The sequence below is a fragment of the Cryptomeria japonica genome, chromosome 2, assembly GCF_030272615.1.
Source record: "Cryptomeria japonica chromosome 2, Sugi_1.0, whole genome shotgun sequence".
Classification (NCBI taxonomy): domain Eukaryota; kingdom Viridiplantae; phylum Streptophyta; class Pinopsida; order Cupressales; family Cupressaceae; genus Cryptomeria; species Cryptomeria japonica.
Genome location: NC_081406.1, coordinates 203,626,835 through 203,649,081, shown reverse-complemented (window position 1 = coordinate 203,649,081; position 22,247 = coordinate 203,626,835). Strand labels below are relative to the sequence as shown.

Below are 22,247 nucleotides of genomic sequence, written 5' to 3'. Positions count from 1 at the left end.
AATAAAAGCTATCTACAGTCTATTTTAGAAAATACTACTTGCCATGGACTTATCAATAAAAAGGCAAGAAAGTACAATGTTTATGAGCACTCACCAAACATTAAAACACCCAAACGATGAAATTGTCCCTTGACCCCACATCCCCTGAAATGGTACCTATCAGACCAAGAGTACATCCAAATCCATGTCTAGACAAGGAAATAAATGTAGCCACCACCCACATCGGTGCCTATTACAGTGTTGAGACTCAAACTTGATGCAAACCCAGCACACCTATTTTAGAGTCAATCTTGAACTCAATAAATTAGAAAAACATAAAATATAGAAAAGTAGACAAAAGTAAATGTCAACCTTGCCAGACTTGCTCAAATTCCAGCTCTAATACACTCACGAATCAAATCTTGAGAACTTGTTTGGATTAGTGTAACTCACAATTCAGGCATATTTTTTCAAAATCTTTGAAGTTTCAACATTATGGAACCATTACATACCTAAGCAAAGTCAAAATCCCCTTACAACCAAGACCTGGGAAATACCTGCAAATGTACGGTAAGGGAAAGATTGTGAAGTATGTGGATTGAATACACTCCCCAAGTAAATCAATTTGTCGGAAGCTGGCACAAGAAAGATTTTTTAGTAGTTTACATGCATCTTGGGACTGCAGCATCCAATGCTTAGCCATGGAACTCCAGTTTGGCTGCCCAATTTTACTGTTCCCTTCAAGTGGGATTGATTTTATAGACTGGTTATCTTTGCTGCAAATTTTCATCCTCTCCTCTAAAGTATGAGAAGCAAATTTAAATCAAGGTGCAGTTTCCTGTCATTATCTTTATAGCAAAACAAATGCAAGAATGCCTGATAATATGATTTTTGTTCTAAAATTGTAACAGGGTAGAAGGAAAGGGATGAAGGGGAAGGGAAATTTCTGAAGAGCTATTTCTTATTATACAAGACCCGTGTCTTACAAGTCCATGCAATTAAGAATCATAAAATTAAATTTACAGCTACAATCTTTACAAATCCATATCCTGGTGGCTAGAACATTCGCTTCTACTTGATCGTTTAAAGCTAAGTTGAAGCAAAATTTCAAAATCAACATCCAAATGAGAAAGTTTAAAAACTAGAGAATTGATGAATTTACAACATGCTGCACATTTGACATAAAAAAATTTCGTATTGAGGAAATATTAGGCATATAATTCTTGAGATACAACAGATTGTTCAAATATAACACATGTTCATTTTACCTTGCAAGAAGGTTCTGCTGTGTATTGAGATTGTAAAAGAGCCAACAACACTACCAACCTCATACCGCAAGGTACTGCAGACGACATTTCAAATATCAAAAAATTGGGAAGAATATAGTACATTTTAACAAACTTTGACATGGTAGTTGTGTATTTACTGAAATATGAAGTCACCTTTCATGTAGCTTTGAACTAACTGAGCTGGAAATTTATATTCCGTTGTTGAATTACTAGAATCAAAGTGAGCACCTTTATTTGTTTCTACATCTGTGGTACTACCAGAGGAAGCTTCAACCTCGCCATGGAAAGACCTACTCTCTTCCAACCCAATGTTAACTGGATCATTTAAGCTAATTTTTGCAAGATTATTAACTTGGTCATTCAAAGTTGCAGACAATAGCAAGTTCTGACGCCGATACAAATCATTAGAAGGATCATAGTTATCTGTCTTCTCATTCCCATATCCAAGTTGCCCTGGTTCCAACAGGGTCAATATCTCTGCTATGTCTTTACCAAATCCTAGGTCCAGAAGTCTGGTTCAAGCACACTATATTTTTAAAATGACTGCCAGCTTGAAATTTAGAAAATGAATTGTCAAAAGGAGCCATAACTCAATAAATATTAATAAAAACACTTAAGAAATGAAAACTAGGATCGCCACGAAAATTATTTTTTTGCTACTATCTGTATACACATGCTGCGCCTATAAATAAGAGTTTTAAAAGAAAAAACTAGCAAATATCCTGAACTATAGTGAACTATATGTTCACAAACAGCAAGTATTAGCACGTACCTGTCTGCTTCATCACAGACTAACCAGCGAAGGCGATTATGAACAAAAGATGAAGTATGCTTTAAGTGATCCAAAAGCCGTCCAGGAGTAGCAACTAGAACAGTTATTCCTGAAATTGGAGAATATGTTAGTATCAGAAGAATTTCCAATACTCATAAACTATAGGCAATCGCCTGAGAAAGAATAAACCAATGACGTTTAAAAGTTTAATATTATATATTAGTTAATAAATGCTAGACTGGGACATGTTCAGGCTTGAGACTACCAGTTCAACATCCCTTGCAATTTTGGCCTTTGCAGAGCATGGAGACAGGAACAAAACATCCCTGGGCCACCCCAAGCAAACCCACACCAGGTATAGAGCATCCCAGGATCTTCCCAAAGCCATGGCAGTCATCCCAAGAATGTAGAGAAGATTTTGCCACCCATGCTACTAAAAAACCTAAGTCACAAGTGCCAAGCAGTGTAGAGAAGATTCCATTGATAGCAGACAGCAAGGAAGATGCAGCAAAAGATGTTAGTGTTAGGGTCCTACAGATATTGGAGGACAAAAGATCCAGCTGGTCCACATGCCTGTGTGGCCCGTATCACTCTTAGCAAGCAAGACAAAAAGGACGGGATTCGTGATAAGGCTGGAAGATAATGCATGTACATTTTTGAGCTCAAGACAAAGCGAAAAACAGATTTTATTCAGAAAAGGGCAATGCAAAGGTTGAATCTTTAGCAAGTAAAATGCACAAAGTGAGCATTATTGCTTTTTCTGGGGAGCATCTTATATTATCTCCAGGTCACAAAGTTTTTAATGCGGAAGAAGATCTCAAGAATCGGGTGTTAATCTTCAGGTTTCACACTTTGTGGCCAAGATTAGCAGACCTGCATTCTTGGATTACATGAAACTAAGCAGAAAAGTTAAAAGGTATTATTGACATGGTTTAAAGCTAAGCAGAAAAGTTTAAAGGTATTATCCAAGTGGTCAAGGTTTTTTTGTATTACTAAGTGAGAAATCAGTGGACCAAAAAAAAATTCAGACAGTGAACCCTGGTTTTGGGATAAGTATATTTAGCTTCTTCAGCCTTGATTCCCAGTTTTTAATCCAATGATCTAGATGTTTTTTGTTATGCCTGTTTCAATTACGCTCCCTTATCTCCCACTACAGTTTTGGGTAGATAATTGCTTTCAGGGGATAGGAAATATGCTAGGAAAATTCTTGTCTATTGATATAAATACAGATAATCTGATATGCTCCACATTAGCAAGGCTACAAGTAGAATCAGATATTTCGAAAGGGTTTCCGGATAAGTTATGGCTAAAAGTGGAAGACCAGATTTGGAAATGGGTTACAGACTATGAAAGCATTTTGTTCAGTTGCAGAAGATGCTTTCAAGTGAATCATATTGTAGTTGAATGCACAAAGGGAAAACCTAAATTGGTAAAGTAAGCAACTTGGTGGCAAGGGGTTCATTATTCACAATGCACATCCTTCGGTAAGTAGGGCTATTGAGAGCTCATCAAAGGAAATAGTGGATACTGGTTCAGCTGAGTTGCAGCTAAAATCAGCGCCTGAAGCAGATATTAACTGGGATCATCTAAGATTATGTCAGATGTACCTCCCCCTCGCCGCCTCAACATTTCAAGGTAGTCCATTCCCCTTTGTCTCAGCAGCATAGCTCTATGGAGAATGGCATGAAGGAATGAAAGCAAAAAAGGATTGGTTAATTTATCTACTTCCTAAGGAATGCAATAGAAATTGTGTTCCAATAAAGTGTTAAGATCCAAACAACCTTTAGGGAGATTCTCACCTTTTTGGATTGCCTACAGTAATATTAATATAAGGAGGAAAGGGATATACATGCAAATCTTCAAGAATCCTTTAGCAGTTATTAATCAATCATATCTAGTGTCTTCATATTCCTTAGAAGGAGAGGAGGAAGTAAAGGAACGGACAGAAGTGAAGAATAAAAAGAAATAATTTAATAGGGAGCCTATATATCATATGAATCTGAGATCACATAATAAAAAGAATAATTATAGACATTTATTAAGTACTACTATTTACCTGTTTCGAGAGGTATTTATGTTTTAAATGTTCTTGTGTGGCTTTTTGGTTCATTGCTAGGCCAGGGCCCTTTTTATAGAACCCCAATATTATATATTTGTAACTTTCTTGACTTCACATGACTTCAAGCTATAGTGTTGAAATTTGTCCAAAGACATTCTCTACTTTTCTTAAATGGTTGAACACCCAAACAATTCTCCTGTTTGAAGGGCTTGAGAATAAGGTGGAAAACTTGAAAGTGGAAACATATTATAAATCACTGTTAACTAACCTTTACGCAACCTTGCTTTCTCCTTTGACCTGTTCTCGCCACCCATTATATATCCTGGAACAATCCAATGGAAACGGTGCAACAATTTCTGCAATACTTCATAAACCTGCATACACAATTCCCGTGTTGGCACAAGCACCAACGCTGGAACTAGATAGATCAGTTTCTAGCATAAAATCAACGCAATTTAACCAAAAATTTGATGTAAAAATATTTGCCCTCTATTAAATTCCTCCAAATCCTGTCCAAAACACCCTTAGGAAATGTCTCTAGAATGACAAGATGAACATATGGAAGATCTCATATCTTCTAGGCCAAGAAAAGTAAACTTACAACTGAACTTTTTTTTAAACTACAGTTTAGTATTGGGAAAGATATCAAAAATAATATTTAATTGCACACATGGAGAAGATGCAACCCCTCTCAAACTATGTTACACGGGGACACATCCCCTTTTCTCCAAACCCCAGTATCCCTATCCCCTATTGTTTCAAAGATGGGGGGATGCCAAGGGGACGTCTCCTTGTTGTCCTTGCTTGACCAAAAATCCCAAGAAACGTTCCCAGCCATTTGGAGGAAATAAGCGAGGGAGATGCGGTTTATCGACTCCTCCAACCTAAGTAGACCACCCGAAGGGATGGAATTGGTCATAGTTGGACGTTCCTGCCAGTTGTGGTTCGAGAGGCAAGTGGATTACCCCAAGTGATAAAACTGGTCATAGTTGAACGTTCCTACCACTTGTAGACAAGAGGCAAGTTGCCATAATTGGATGTTGTGTGCTCTCAGGCTTAGTTGGGTTGGGCAGTTTACTAGCACCCTTTCGAGTTTTCCTACCAAACTAAGTTATGATTGATTATAGGATAGTTAGCTACAATGCTTATCATAATCTACAAACTTGTGTATTTGTAACTTTGTTTATTATTTCTTAAATTATTAATGATTGAGTTCACTTTAGTCTGTTATCGTTGGAATTGTTGTTTTTGGGCACGAACACGTTAACCCAATTTAGGGACATTACAGATGCCTTTTCTCCAAATGGAGTTCTTCCTTATTTAGCCCACATAGAAGGCAAATAGACACATCTCCTACCTCTTCCCCAAATGAGATGTCTCTCTAAAAATACTTGCTGCCTTTTCTAAATTCATATCATGCCTCTTCAGCCATCATTTTCTTTGGAAATTACTTGTTCAACAATTTATTAATACTACAGATCGTCGATCAAGGGCATTATGTGATTGTCGGCTTAGATATTAGAAAAATGTGAAGTCTTATTAATTAAGACAATTTTCTGAGCAAAAGTAATATACTTGTACTTATTAATTCATTTATTATTGTATTTATTTCTGGTATGATAGTGAATACTATTATTATATTCATTATGACATGATTGGGGGCATGACACTTTAGGAGAGGGAACGGGAGCAGTTTTGATGCATATATACACCCTATAGCATTTAGGAGTATTAAGGTCAAGGAGACAAAGAGAGGCTTCTCTATTTATAACAAGGAGATGTTGACCATCATGCATGCACTAGCCAAATTCAAGCAATACTTTGTTTGTGGGAAGTTTGTGGTTAAAACGGATCATAACAAATTGAAATTCTTCCTCAATCTAAAGGATTTTGAATGATAGACAACAAAAATGGGTTTCTATAATAGCTGAATATGTCAAAAACACCTTTGCCATTGATATTTTGGAAGGGAAGCTACAAGATGATGGGTACAATGTGGTGAATGTGCTCATTCTTTATAAGGATCAGGTGTATCTTGTACCGGAATTGAAGGTGTGAAAGATAGAATTTTGAGGGCATGTCATGACACACCTCTTGCCAGTCACCCAGAATGCTTCAAGACAGGTAAGGGAGCTTTTGTCATGGAAGATTCTCAAAAATGATGTTTTGAGGTATGTTAAGAAGTGTTTGGTTTGTCAACAAAACAAAACAGAGAATGTATATCTAGCTGGTTTGTTGCAGCCCCTATCCATTCAAATCAGAAATGGGAGAGTATCTCTATGGATTTCATCACAGATCTCCCAAAGATGCAAGGTAAGGATTGTATCTATTGGGTTGTTGATAGACTCACTAAATATGCTCATTTTCATGCTATATCTTTAGAGTATAGGACTCCACAAGTGGTTGACTATTCTTTAGAGATATTTTTAGACTTAATGGGATGCCAAGAAACATTGTAAGTGACAGGGACGGCAGATTTATCAATTTGTTTTAGCAATAACTCTTTCAATTGATAGGTACAGGATTAACTCCAAGCACTAGCTATCGTCCTCAAACTGATGGACAAACAAAAAAATTGAACAAATGGATAGAAGGGTATTTGAAGAACTATGTCACAAGGTAGCAATCTTCTTGGTCCAAATGGTATTGCTACGATCCCACTCACCACGTATCTATAGGTATGACTCCTTTAAAGGCTCTCTATGGTTATAATGTTATTTCATTCATTCTTTCGGATAGTAGAGTCCTTGGAGCTAGAGGCATGGTTCAACAAAGCCTAAATGTTGTGCATGCACTTAAAAATAATCTAATGGAATCCCAACACCAGCAAAAAATGTCACCAAACAAAGAGGATTTTTGAAGTGGGAGAAATTATCTTCTTGAGATTACAACCCTATAGACTATCCTCCCTCAAGGAAAGTGGTGCTGGGAAGTTGAAGCCACAATTTTATGAACCCTATAAGATCATAAGGAGGATTGGAGAGGTTTCTTATGAGCTGGAACTTCCAAAGAAATAGGATTCATTAATAAAATTCATGTCTCATAGGCACTTGGATAGCAAGTTACACCCTTGCTGGAGCTGTCATCACTTGATAATGAAGGGAAGTTGATTTTAAAGCCCAAAGCTATCATAGACATGAGGGAGAAGAGGCTAGGGAACAAAGTCATTCTTGAGTATTTGGTAAAATGGAAGAATCTTCCACTCGAGGACGCCACTTGGGAAGAGGTGGAGATATGTGAGCATTCAATCCTATATTTGCTTGGTGGGAGGGAGAACTGTCATGTCCCCATTCCCTTGAGGCTGGCATCAGCTCCATAAACTATGTTTTTCAACACAAAACCCTATTATAAATGTATTTTATTATTAGGAAAATAATTAATTTAATTAAATAAATATAATTAAAAATTAAAAAATTTAATATTTGTAGCTGACCTCGGAGGCCTAGCACCTATTTCTTTTTAAATTTCAGATTTTAATTGTTTTTGGGAGCCGACCTTGAAGGCCTGGTGCCTAATTTTGAAGCTTGTATAAATTGGGGCGTTGGGTGCTGAACATCTAATCTGACATTTTCGAATTATTTCATTCCTAGTGAAGAACTCCATCAATCACCTCAGGACAAAAACCTTGATGGTGTATTCAGTTTGGGACAAAAACCCTAACCCGTCTTCCTTCATCACCGTTTTACCAGCAATTTCCCTAATCTGTCCATTCAAATTTAGGCAGGAAACCAGAGCATTAGGGAGCAGAAATCTCTGTATTTGGTAAGCTTGAGGACAGCCATTCAGGTCAAAAGCTATTATATTATCATAGGACATCAAACCAGTGCACCAGGATAATTCCAGCATCCACTGTGAGGGCTGTTCTGAGCAAATATGGGAAGGATTCAGGCAAAAGACAGCAAAGAAGAGTACCTGTGAGGAATCTGCACGTCAGTCTACCCTAGGGTTCAGCAAATAAAAATCAGTACGAAGACGCAAGCATTGAGGAGACTTTGGTGACAACCCTAGGCAGTATCAAGCTTCAGACAGACATCCAGGTGAATTTCCACGGACTGCCAAGTACCAGGTCGCACCAGATCTGAGTCTAACAGCACCCCTGTGGCTAGTTGTCAGGCTCAATGTACATCATTTAGCATCCAGCGAAGTGTTTTCCCTGCAGAGCCAGGTGCAGATCCAAGGGAAGTGAAGTATCTACACCAAAATCTGACCTGGCAGCAGATCAGATCTCAGATTTAATCTTAATACCCAAGTAGCCCCTAGGGGTCACAGACATGTAAGTGACAGACCCTATTCCAAGCACTCATAGGGACAGGTTTAGACTGCTATATAAATTGTTGGAAGTTTCACAAACCAGGTCATTGTAAATATCAGATTTGATAATTATTACTAAAGACATTGCTGTTCTTAATACAATTCCTAAACCCTACTGTTGAATCAGAGCTGTATGTGATTGTCTGCTGTTTAGTATACTGAATGATCTCTTAAATCTTGTTTATGAAGAAAATTCAAGTTTGAGCATCTGTATATTGAATCATGATTAGGTAACTCAAGCACAACACAGCTTGAGGCTTATAACAGAAATGGACAAATTATTAGAGAAATGACATTACAGATTCAAACATTATGATGAAAGCCTTACTAAAGTTTAGGCCATCTTGTGATAAACCATGGTGTAGGGAACATTTTGTACGAGGAAAAGAGTGAGCATAAAATATTCTTCACAACATTCAAAAAGGAAAAAGCCTAATGCCCCTAGAGAAATTAGAAAACTAAAAAAAAACGAGATAATTAGAGAGCACTGAGCCAACACTCTCTAGGGATAAAAAACACAGAAAAGAACCATTTGAAAGTTGAAGGTGAACTGTAGAAAGGAGGTACAAACTCCCCATAGATAATAAGGCAACATGAAGATAAAGTGAACAATTAAAATAATCAGTGGTTTAACTGCCTCCCCAGGGAATAGAGAAATACATATAAAGCTGAAATGAGGGACCAGGGAGCAAGGCAGGAGATATTTAAGCCCTTTTCTAGAACGTCATATCAGACAAACAAGTTACTAATGACTTATGAAGTTACATAACTATGATAGGAAAATAGAGGTTCTTCTGACTACAAAATGACTCCGCAATGACCTGTTTAGCAAACTGAGCATCTCAATATCTATTAATGTAAGCACATATAACACCTCCCACAAAGTGGCTCAATGATAGCAGTCTAGTAGATATGGTGTCCAATGAGATTTTTACCAATGATAAGGTCAAATCAAGGAATATTTCAAGTTCAACATCTAACCCAGATATTGAAATATATGATAAAACCTTCCACCAATCACTCAATTATGGAAAATCTTCAAACCACATGGCAACTCAGTAACTTAGAGTTTTCACTTTTATATGGTTGATTTTCCCTCCTTATTAAACGAAAAGGTGAAACTGTATCCCTATTCTAGCTTGTAATCTCAATGTCATTTTGTGTGAAATTTGATTTTCTATGAACACGGTTATTAGTGTTGCCTGTATTGTGTGTCAAAATAGGCTATGGATGACATATAGTAGGAAAGTGATTATAGAGAACATTAAAAATATATTAGAATAACACAAACTCTAGAAGGCCTAAAATATATATTCAGCCCCATTATTATGCTGGACACATGGCGCATTCTGATTGACAACATAAAGTTTTAGCAGTAAACTCAAAATCAAAATCATTAACATCTTTGCCTAGAATTGGATTAGTAGATCCCACTAAAAACCCATCCACTCTCTCCTTGACAGTTGCAATTTTCTCTATAAATTATATAAATGATAATAAATTCATTACACCACATAGTTTCTATTGATGCTGAATAAGACAAGATAGCAATAAAGATTATGCTTACAAAGAATCTGGAAATCAATGTAATATAAAGATATAATCAAAGATCCACTCATTACAAATAATAATTTTATTGGGAATTCAGTTCTTACCAAAAGTTCCATCTGAGCGATTGATACGAGGAACATATGCTTGCATGTGGTGAATAATAGGTGCAAGATATACAATTGTCTTGCCAGTACCAGTTCCTGCATTCACAAGTCTGCCTTCTTTTCATTAATGAAAACTAAGTGCTTTTAATCCAAATTTCAACACCAGCATATACTTCAAGTTTCTCAAGAATCAAAATGATCCCTGATTGCAACATATGTTAAGGAAAGGGAACAAATGGATACACGTCACATCCTGAAAGGATGATTGGAATGCTCTGCTTCTGGATGAGAGTTGGTACTTTGAAGCCCATTCTACCTGTACCAAAGCACAGCAAACTACTTCAGTAAAACAACATGTATGAAATGAAAGCAAATTCATTACATCTTTCAACAGCAATCAAAATATTTAAGAAGCTGAAAACATTTTCCCTATACAAGCATGCTCCTAAACGCAGTTTGTTCTTGCAAAGAACACCATCAATGACAGACAAATTTAGAAGATAATACAATAAGGTATTCTATAAAGCAGAAGAGCAACCTAAGACCTTAACAAACCGTAAAAACAAATAAACAAGGAAATTATATTTTTCTCAAAATCCAATTTTATAAGGAATTATACATTAGAGACTACAAGATGTCCCTTTCCTTTGGTGGTCTCAACAGAAGCTCTGTATTTCAGAGCCAACAAATATTTATGTCAGACTCTGTGGACAACAAAAGATGTTAATATGCATCTCCCAGCTCCAGAGAAGCATGATCCATCACCTAAAGGCTAAATGCAGTTGAAGAAAAAAATCAAATAGCCAACATTTCCAGTTCAAAGTAGATCAATTTCTATAGTAGAAGATTTCTATAATAGCAGATATTCAGCAACATGATGAAACCACCTCCTATGATATGGTATTCAATTCAAAAATGAATAATCTACATTTTGGTTCAATAGCTTAAATCAATAACAATACAATCCACCACCTGGAAGGATTAAAATCTTGCCTGAGAAATATCAAGCCTACCGCTTAATTTGTCCAACCTAAAGAATAGAATTCCAACAAACCAAAATAAGTTCCCCAATTGAGTGAGAACCCAACTACTCTCACCTAATTTCATGCTCCGCCCCTCAACTCCTCTCACCTAATTTCATACTCTACCCCTCACAATGACTCCTTACCATATATCTATAGCACACAAGGAAACCAAAATCGGCCCATGGAAATTTGGAAAAATGAAAGTCAAAAGTGAGGATGACTGGGTCAGGAAAGGGGTGAAACTTTGGGGTAGACTTCTAAACTGAAATTTTGAGGTAGTTAGAGGGATGGTAAGAAGTAAGGAACTAAAAGGGAACACTGTCAGAAATGGCAGAGGGTCCATAATCTGCCCTTAACCATAACTCCTTACCATATACCTAGAGACTGGTAGAGTGCACCAAGAATCTGAAATGGGTACAACTAGTACTTGCACCTAAATGAGGTGCAATGGTTATGCCGATAGAAAACTATATGTAAGCTAATATATTATATAGTACAATTCCATTTGCGCATAGAAGAAAAAAGTAGAGAAGATGGTAAGAGGGAAAAAAATTAATGTCAAATTTGCACAAAATTAGGTCACTCATCAAAATGTATTGAAATATACATGTATCAAAGCATCCGCTTAAAATAGACACAAAATTTATAAAATTAACATAAATATACAAATTTCGACATCACACACACACACACACATATATATACACACCAATTTGGTACCCCTATCTCTTCAATCACCAATTAAAGTCTGACAAAACATAAACACATTGCTTGTTCACCTTCAACAATTATAAATGCAAATAAATTATATTTTAAAAAATATGAAGATCACAATTTTAATGGTGTATTTAGATGGATTTACCACTAGAAACTATATAGTATGTATACTTAAGATTTAATGCATCCTTGAAAGTCAATAACCTGTCTTTCAATAAAAATTAGAGGTTCTAGTAGGTCGATAGCATCCCAACTAATTGTCAATCGGAGGAAATATTCAAAAGAGCATATACATTTCTATTGTCAATTGATGAAGTCTTCAAAATATAAAATTTCAAAAGAGCATATAGCAAAGTGAAACATATAATTTATTTTTGTCTCTGATAAAAAAAAATCTTAAATGGCAAAGGGCAAACTACTGGGGCTTAAGCTGAAGAAACTAAAGAAAATGCCTCATTTTTAAAAATGGTGAAACTTTTGGTGGTCAGAGATGTTGCCATAGAAAGCTAGGAAAGTTGACCAAATTTAAGTGAATGCCCCATAGTTTTACAAACAGTGAAACTTCTTGTGGCTGGAAATTTTGCTATGGAAAGAGAGGAAAATTGGTTCAAACTACAGATAATTTACAACTATTTCAAAGATAATATCATTTTACAAGATAAATGTATTAATAACTCTATCAATGATTCAATATGCTTCATGTCATCTTCCTTTCCCATTTTAGAAACCTAAAAACCCAACCGAATTTGCACTTGGTCAGCCACAGTTTCCAATTGAAAACATCACTCAGGATTAAATCCTCCCACTTGGTTTTTAGGAAGTTCCTCTACTTTAGATATGAATACACTATCATAAAGTTGTATGTACACCCTGAATCTTTGTTGAACTAAAATCCATACTGAAAGTTCCTAAATGTCACCAGAAGAAACATAACCATCTCAACAACTTAGCGCTCACTGATGTACTATCACTGAATCTCCTTAAAACATGCCAATATCTTAAATTTGGTAAGTGGCGAAAGCAATAAGAGCTTTAAAATAATCGGTAACATTTACAGCCACTTCAAATCAAGATTAACAACTTTATACAAGAACACATTATTTTTCGTATGCATGCCCAAAATTATTAACTTTTAAGAATAAGATGAACCTTTGAATTTAGTGACAAATGTATCAAGCACAAGACTTGAAAAAATGTAGAATAAAGTAACTAAATTCTAGGAAAATATTTGATCCAACCTACATATCAAAATCTATTGAAAAAGGTGAGTTAAGCCTTGTGGTCCCATTGAGAGTTGAGCCTTGTGGTCCCATGGAGAGTATACACAACAATTTTATGTGCATGTCAATAACTACACTTGTATTTTGCAAACAATGTAAACAAAATAACTTATCCAAAGTTGTTGCAAACTCTAAGCACCCCAACACTAGTTGGGGCTAAGATTACTCTTCCTAAGCAATCACTACTGCACAAACTTTATTTTACTTCAAATTCTATTATTTGCACGTATTTAAGATATCTGCATTAGTTGTATATTATTTAACTTCTAAGTTACCGGTACCTCTAGGTTTTGACTTGGATCCGGGTACGATTCGAATCAGATTCGGATTCGAACTGGAATCCCTGTGGAATCGAACTGGGTTCCTGCATTTGCCCTCTGAAACGTATCCGCGTTTTCAACCATGAATCCCAACGTATTTGAATGACGTAGCGTTTATTTTTCGATTCTGTGGCGTTTTTGACGAGTCAATGTCGAATGGGGATTTCGAGGGGTTTTTTTTCCACTTTTTAGAAAGAAAACGTGTTTACCCTAAATCAAAATACATAGGTTTCTCTTCGAATTTTTTGTGCAGCCAAGAAGAACAGATGCAAGCATAGACGACGCAGCAAGGCGACGCACAATGAGGGCAGACGAGGGGAGGTGACGCACGATGAGGTCAAACGAGGGCAGACGAGGGCAAAGTAGCCTCCTCCCAACGAAGATTCACTCTTCCATCCATTCGAATAGCCTCTTCCCAACAGATATAAAACCAAATTTGTGTTCAACGGAAGTGTTTTCTTATTCTCCTATAATTACTCTATATAAGTTTTAACTTTAATTTTAGGTTTTTAATTTACTAAAATTTTATTAAATTTAATATCGTTTATTATTATTATTAACATTAAGAAGCTTACAATTATTTTAATGAATTCTATTGTTTATTAAATTTAAACTTAAATTAGTTATATTAAATTAAATATTATTTAATATTTATTGTTAATTTAATTATTTTTATTATTATTATACATGTGTTATTTTATGAATGACCTATTAAGTAGTATTTATATTAATAGGTTTTGAAAAATAGTGATAGGAATATAGTTTTACTTTTATTTTGTTAATATTTATTATTAATATTTAACATGTTTAAAAACTCAATAATATCAAATAACTTTATATTAATATGGTATTAAGATAATAGTTCATAAACTTATAAATTTAATATAATATAGATTTATATTATTATGATGATTTCATATGTTTATTAAAGAGGCGTACCCAACCCCCTCCAAAAAAAATTGACGTATCCGTGTACCGAAACTACGTACCCATATCCGCGTACCGAAACTACGTACCCGTATCCGTACCCGCACCCGATTCGGTAACTTAGTTTAACTTCTTTCTACAAAGCAAGCTCATTAAATTATGGGTGATTTGTACCAAAACTTTTTTATGCAAAAAAATTACTTACACAGAGTAAGGAAATTGTAAAGACTAGTGAGAAGCGACAATGGGCCCTTCTTTACTAAATTATACACGTCATTTTAAATTATTTTTATCAAGTAGTAAATATTTATTGTTGTAAATAAGGTGTCTTTACTTTCCACTCATATTAAGTGGGCAGTTTGTCATATAAAGCATAAATCTGGTTTTGTGACTGGGAAGGCACCATGCTGAATTAAAACCTTCACGTCATTTACAACTAGTGTAACCCCCAAGCCCCAACACAATTTTGGAAAAAAAAAAAAAAAATTGCTTCAGTGTTATTGGGGTGAAAGCATAAATGGACTTTGAGAGTTTTTCCATGTACTCTCTGAAATAAAGTAAGATCACAAAAGGGTTTTGTAGAGAGTAATCACAATAGGTTTTGAACCTTGCATTAAGGCACCTACTATTGCTACATAATTGATAACAATGGACTTTGCAGAGTAATCTAAGATTTGTTAAGAGAGAGACAAGATCTAGCAAAGCTATAATGTTTGATAAGATCTAGCAAAGCTATATATATAAACAAAATTGATAGACTAGTTATAGTGTAAAAACACTACCTACTTGACCATTGTAATGTGGCTTATCATAATTTTTAAAATATAGATCTAGGAGCCATCTCTCAACCACCACCATATAGCTTACATTCAGTGATGGCTACCAAAGGTTGGAAAATAGACCCAATCTATTGCCCACCATTTTGTAGCCATTGACAGCAAAAATTTTGCTCAGGGTTTTATATTTCCTTCATGAATTATCCAAGTGCAAAAATTTAATGGTTTTCATTTGACTTTGCAAATTTCCACACCTAGAGAACAACTAGGAAAGCACACCTAACTAGAATGGAAACACTTGCTAAGAATATGATTATTTTCCAAGTTTCTGAGATAAAAAGAAAAATGCTTTGAAATTTGAGGGCAGTCTATCATGTCCAAAGATACATATGAATAGATAAGCCTAGTGCATGCAAGGTTACTCCTCCAAAGTGCTTTCTAAAGTGCAAATAGAGTTTTGGGGACCTATTTGGAGAGACTGAAGATGGTCTAATAGTAATGTTTTTTATTTAATGCAACTAATGTTCTGTATGACAAGTATGGACACAAAGTTTCATATTTTCTGTCAACTGACTAATGAGCAAGGAGCCATGACCTGACTAATGAGCAAGGTCCCAAAACCTGATAATTAATGGTTGCATCGGTGCCAAAGTATAAGAACAATAGAGGGTAAAAATGATTTAAGCAGAAAGTATTGAGTTGATACTTCTGCACTAGAGCTCATCAGCCAAGATAAGACTGAAGAAGCTAAGGCTCATAGACATTACCTATGTTAAATGACATCAAAAGGAAACAATGTTGTGCACCTTTATGCAGTGAAAAGCAGCTAAAAAATTTAAAGGTGCATAAAAAGCAGATTATAGGGGACTCTTTGTGTGCCTCGCAATGGAAAAAAACACTAGAAGAAGAAATCTGGATGATTGGAGACCAGAAGAGACAAATGCCGAACTGTGCAATTTATTTTGCATACAAAAGACTTGAATCAAATTTTTAGAGAGAGAATTTAACTTTGCAGTTATGGAAACCTCGTACTTTAAGAATAGACCTGCCAAACACAATCATGTCTAGAATTGCTACTAACAAGATGTTCAGTCATTCCAAATTGATGCAAAAGCAGAGATGGTAGCTCTATTTGCCTGTAGAAAGATGATCTATCAAATGTAGTCTCCCTGTTTATGTTGAAGTAACATAGACATGAGGCTTCAGAAAAGAATGTAATCATGTCAAAAGCATATTGATGCCTAATTGTACCACCAAATCCTAACCATGTAACCAACCATGTGAGAGGATGTACCCATCTGGAAAACGAAGCTGTTTGTCACTTATTGAAAAAATCTTTTAAAATTTTAGTCATTTTGTACAACCAATCCCTTGTGATGTTTCGTCTTTAAAGTACAAGAGCCCGTATAATGGCACAAAACTGTGAAGACATATGTTGTCCAATGTATAAGGTTCGTAAAGAAGAATGTAACAAGTTTAACAAATGAAGATGGTTCAATCTCTACTATTCGCTCTCTGGGAAAATAGCTCTGGCAACCATTGCATTTACAGAATCAGCAGTAGCTGGTGTCTATTCAATACTAAATATTTCTGTAAGGAAAATTGTCACAAAAATAACCACAAGAACAAGAAATACAAAATAAACACAAAATTAAAACCACCAGATAAATGTAAAATTTATTTCACAGTTCAAAATCTCTCTACATGAAGAAACAAATAGGAATCTAACAGTAGGTATTAGTTATTACAATAATATCATATCTGAAAATAGCCATAGATAAACCATAGAACCAATGCCATTTATTTAACAGATAACAGCAGAATTGTTTTTGAATGAAATGAAACACAACAAACATGGCCTGGCCACATACAGATTCCAATAAAACATATTACTGAAACTGTGGCAAGTGACTTACCTCAAGATTCTGCACAAATTGTTTTGTGCTGTCAACAATACTGATGAGAAAAAATGGGCGAAGTATGCAAGAAAAATTTTATGAAACCCTACCAAAATAGAAATTATTTTTAAATGAGATGAACCAAAACCACTCTTTCTACAGCTACTGTTTCAATCCATTCACAGCAAGAGAAAAGTAGACCTAAAAATATCAGGCTTTTAGAGCTACTAGATTCTTGAAGTCGAGACAAAGTTGTTGCAGCCTTTTAAACATAAATATTGATTGCGAGTTAAAATTTGTTTTCACAAGCGGGATGAGGATGTTTCATCTGCCTAAAACTTGCTTTTACCAGCAATATACAACTTTCCAGGTGAAAGCTGCTACAAAATATAGCCTATCAGCTTACAAGAAGGAAACTTTGAAAGCATAAGTACCAAAAGTGAAGATAAGCTAGGTAAGGAAACTGTGGAAAAGGGAATCAGAAGGCAACAGTATCAAAACAGCAGAAACTTTTGGAAATTCTTAGAATCAATGCTGGAAACTTGAGAAATCATTTGGAAATCTGAGGTCCAGAGAAGGAAACTCCAGACAAATAGTTAAAAACTGACAGAATTGCTTTGAATTTTCTGGAAACATTCTAGAAATTTTCAGTGGCTCTCTGGCAATTCAGGCAAGGACCACAACTCATGTAAACTTGGAAAGGGATTTCAAGCTGTAGAAAAGGTTTCAGGGATTCCAATCTATTTGTACAAAATGCAATTCCCTTTGCATATGTTCATGTGATTAATGGCTGCATTCTCCTGATGCAAATAAAGGTAAGCCTAATTGCATGACTGTTCATCATGCTATTTAAGCATTTATCAACCAATACGAAGTGTTAAAATAAAATTTGGGAAGTTGTAAGAATCCTCGAAGCTGGCCTGGTCTCTTATGGCCAGTGGACACTCTTGTTGTTAGAAGACAAGCCAAATCCCAAACAATAGAAGGTTCTGTAACTTGGGCGGTAAAGCACACCAGACAGCTGAAAAAAGTCATAAGAAGGACCTAGGTTAGAGTTTTAGCTAATCCATGGGAGATTACAACCCTGCCAGTCATACTGCATAGATCATGACCACCTAGCAAGTCCTAATTCTAACCATTTCAAAATCAAAATAAGCCCTAAGCCCTAAGATTTGACCTCATAACTGGAAAAATAATATTTAAAATCCTACCCAAGACAAATCCCACTTTGAAAACTAAATTATATGAAGAAAAAAAACATCCACTCAAATGGGCTCGTTATAGTACAACACCTGTTGTGCAAGCTGTGGATTTTTCATTTATGTATTAGTTGCTGCAAATCTACTACATTCAGAAGACCTTTCAACTAATAGTTTAAAAAAGTGCTGCTAATAATTGTTCAGCATGGACATCCATAACAACATAAAACGCAGAAGAATACTGTTTATTTTTGGAAATGGTGAGAGCGGGAGCAGGTGCCGAAAAATGGTGCGAGGATCAGGCCGAGCAAGGCAAACACTTTCAACGGGGCGATCAATGGTGCAATCCAGGAGACCCAAGCAATTGGCAGCAGGTGCAGAAATGGGGCGAAGAAATGGACCGAACAATACCTATGGATACATTCAGAGCGCGGATCAAGGAGGGGCAGCAGGCACACATCAATATGAGATCGAGATCAGAGTTTGGCAGATGGGTTCCATGGACTGCAAATCGGCAACACCAGGACCAAATCAGACAGCAATGGGCCTACAAAAACGGTAGATGGATTGACAAATTTCCGTATCCGCAAAGGGGGAGGCCAAAACCCTATCAAACCAGGGGCAGTCATGGATGGGCATCCAGATCCCTCTATGGAAATAATTTTTCAAGGAATACAGGGAATAGAGAGCCCCCATGGCTCAAAGCAAGAACAAATCAAAGGAAAAATGTGCGGGGGCAATCAAGGAATGGCGGATCGGCCTCCGTGCAAGAAGGTTGGAGACGCAAGGGCTTTCAGAAAGGAAAGAATGGGTGGTTCAGGAAAACTGAGATTCCAAGGGTGGAAGCGGAGCGAAATTGGAGATCGCAAAGCGGAAAGGAAGCGATGCAAGATCCGAATAATACCAATGGGAGGAATAGCAAAGGCAAAGGAATCTTGAATGATGGAGAAGGAACTTCCCGTCAACCCAAACAAATGCGTGGCAAGTCTCACCTTGATTCTGCTGTTTCAATAGGTGTAGAAGCTAATGTAGTTAGGCAGAATATAGACTTTCTGGAAAACAAAGGGCTTTTTTTAAAAATGGGGTGGGGATCGGAGGAAATGCTGGAATGAGATTAGGGATTGGTGTCATGAACAATGGCGGATGAGCATTGTGGTTAAGCCTTTCGCGAATGATGTTTATTTAGTAACCTTTGCCTCCCATGATAAAAAAGCAAAGGCTTTGGGATCATCACCTCTGTTTTTAGATGGAATTTGTCAGGTCCCCTTTTCAAAAATAAAACTTACTGTTTACAGTAGGCCAATTTGTCCAAAATTAGTAAGTCAAGTCCTCTAAACAATTTGGGAAATAACGTTCTAAATGGAGAATCTCAAAATTAGCAGTTATTAGTCTTCTGGAGTTCAAATGAAGAAGTTGGATAAAATGGCAATTTCTATTTAAGTGGTGGAAGTGGAGACCCATTTTTGGAAAGGCAGTTACAACTTTTGAAATGCAAGATTCCCTCCTCTTTGGCATGGGGATTTTGGTGCCCAAAAGTGCTTTTTGAATATTGTGCCTTTTATAGTGATTTCGACTTGTTTTGGATTCATTCTATCTTATGATTTTAACAAAGTTTTGTTGTTCTTCTTCAGAGGCTACGAAACCATTGAAGGAGTGATCTTCCAGGCTGATAAACCAGGGGGATAGAGGCTTGCAGGCAGTGTGTTTACAAGTCTCCAGTGGCAATCACATCCAGGGGTTGCAGTTGTGCTTCAAGAGACTTTGTGTGTGTTGTTTTGACAAGGGTTGTAATAAATTGTGTGTTGCAGTTTCTTAGTGCATTTTCAGATTTGTATTGTTGATAATAACAGCGTATATTGTTGTTCTTGTCCGTGTTAGACATTTATTTCATGCATCTTTCTTTGTGGGAAGTGTGAGGAGTTTGGAGAGTATTTTGGGTTTTGTAGTGGATTTGTGAAGCTTTGAGCTCCGTTTCTGGAATCTATTTTGTAATGTTTCATGGCAGATTTGTAGACTGTCACAAACATATATTTGCATGCTGTTATAATGCCAAAATTTCTGTAGAATCTTCTTCTTATGTTATATGAGGGTTTTAAGTGTTTATAGGTTCATTGGGGCAATTCTCATCATGCCCGATTTCACCGCTTGTTTGCAAATTGTAAATCTGAGTTGGGTAATTAGAATTTTGTAAATCAGATATAAAATTGCAGCAAGGGTTATTACAATGGTATCAGAGCCATGATCTTACCTGCCTAAGGGTTTAACAATATTTATGCAGTTGAGTGAAAGGGAAAAGAGATATTTACGGAGGGAGAAAAATAAAAGGCTAACTGAAAACCCTCTCTCAAGAGAAAGTTAAGGGTATAACCAACAGAAGAAGGAGATGGCTGATGCTGAGGAGATGCACAATAAATTCCTTGAAGAGTTACAAAAGAGCCAAAAGCAAACCGCTGATAGTCTTGCTGAAACAAGAGAAGTGATGAGGTTACTGGCAGAAAAACTTCGAAATCCAATATCTACTAAGGAGGGAGCTCTTCAGAAGTTCAGCAGAATACTTCTCCTCTTAAAAATGCAAAACCAATATTCATACCTGAAGGAAACTCAGCTGCAACCAACCCACCACCCAATCCAATGGAAAAGTTAGCAAGAGAGTTGGCTGCAATCAAACTATCTTATGACAATCCAGGATTTGAGAATGCAGTGCTCTACAATGACTATGTTACTTAGGTGCAAGGAATGATGAATCTGAGGGGATATAGACTTCAACAAGATCAGCATGGAGGAGAAATTAAGAGCAAAATAAATAAACTTTCAGCTCCAACTTTTGATGGTTCAGACAAGATTTCAGCCAGGGCTTGGTTACAGAAGTTGCAAATTTATTTCACACTTTGTCCCATGAAAGAGTTGGATGCTATTCAATATGCAACCTTACACTTGGAAGGAACTGCTTATGACTAGTGGTACCAAGGTATGTCTACTCAAGGGCACAATCAGGTAACTACTTTTGATGATTTCAGTCAAAGATTGTTGGATAGGTTTGAGATTAAGGATGAAGAGGAGTATTTCAAAGAATTGGCTGGGTTGAAACAAACGGGTTCCATTAATGAGTATGTAGAAAATTTCTAGAAGATTGCAGTGATGGTACCAGATATGTCAAAAAGAGGATTGTGTACCTCTTCCTAGAAGGTCTTGAAGAGACTGTTAAAGGTCTGGTTAAGGCTTTTTCACTGTCTACTCTCTAAGAAGCAATAAAAAGAAGCTTGCAACTTGAGGTATCCATGCCAAAGAAAACAATGGTGCAGCAACCTAAACCATCCAATACTTGGCAACAAAAGGGAGTCTTTCAAAAAAAGGTTCCTTCTTTTCCTCCACCAAAGAGTACTCCAAAGGCAAATATCCCAAACACAGTTCCTAAGAAGATGGATGAGGTAACAAGAACCGAGCTTCATCGGAAGGGGCTTTGCTTCACTTGCAAAGAGTCGTGGGTTCAGAGCCATAGATGTTTGGGCAAGGGGCAGGTGCATTATATTGGAATTGTTCCAGAATCAGATTTAGATGAGAATGAGGACTTTCAGGATGCCTGTGAGGAAGTAGGGGAAGAGGAAGACAAAGAAATCAGCAAAGGAATCACTATAGCAGCCTTATCTGGAGCCCCTAGATACCATCCATTCAAAGACCGAGGAATTATAGCAGCCAAAGGACAACTATTCTTATTGATAGTGGTGCAACCCATAACTTTATAGATGAGGGTTATGTGCTTAAAAGAGGGTTGAAGACAGAAGAGTTCTTAGGCTTCAATGTCACCGTTGCAGATGGTTTCACTATGCCATGCACTTGAATTGTCCGGCAACTCAAAATAACATTAGGTAACTATGAGCTATGTGATGATTTTTATGTTGTAGGTATTGGAGACATTGATATTGTATTAGGAGTGCAATGGCTGCATTCTATTGGAGGTTATTACACCAACCATCAAACCATGAAGTTTAAGTTTCAGTCCAATGGCAAAGAGATTTTGCTTAAGGGTCTATCGAATGGGG

General features: G+C 36.4%; 1 protein-coding gene across 2 annotated transcripts in view; it reads right to left on the bottom strand.

Annotated features, from left to right (window-relative positions):
- LOC131046322 (DEAD-box ATP-dependent RNA helicase 17) overlaps positions 1 to 22,247 on the bottom strand; it is a 95,141-nt gene that overhangs the window by 57,002 nt on the left and 15,892 nt on the right. The window contains exons 2-7 of one of the 2 annotated variants that reach the window (XM_057980035.2): positions 10,309 to 10,381; positions 10,066 to 10,175; positions 4,368 to 4,511; positions 2,041 to 2,149; positions 1,422 to 1,780; positions 1,248 to 1,321 (exon numbers count right to left, since the gene is read on the bottom strand). In XM_057980035.2, coding sequence (XP_057836018.1) covers positions 1,248 to 1,321; positions 1,422 to 1,780; positions 2,041 to 2,149; positions 4,368 to 4,511; positions 10,066 to 10,175; positions 10,309 to 10,381 — 869 coding nt within the window. The remainder of the gene's footprint in view (positions 1 to 1,247; positions 1,322 to 1,421; positions 1,781 to 2,040; positions 2,150 to 4,367; positions 4,512 to 10,065; positions 10,176 to 10,308; positions 10,382 to 22,247) is intronic. The other variant, XM_057980036.2, reaches the window with a different exon arrangement.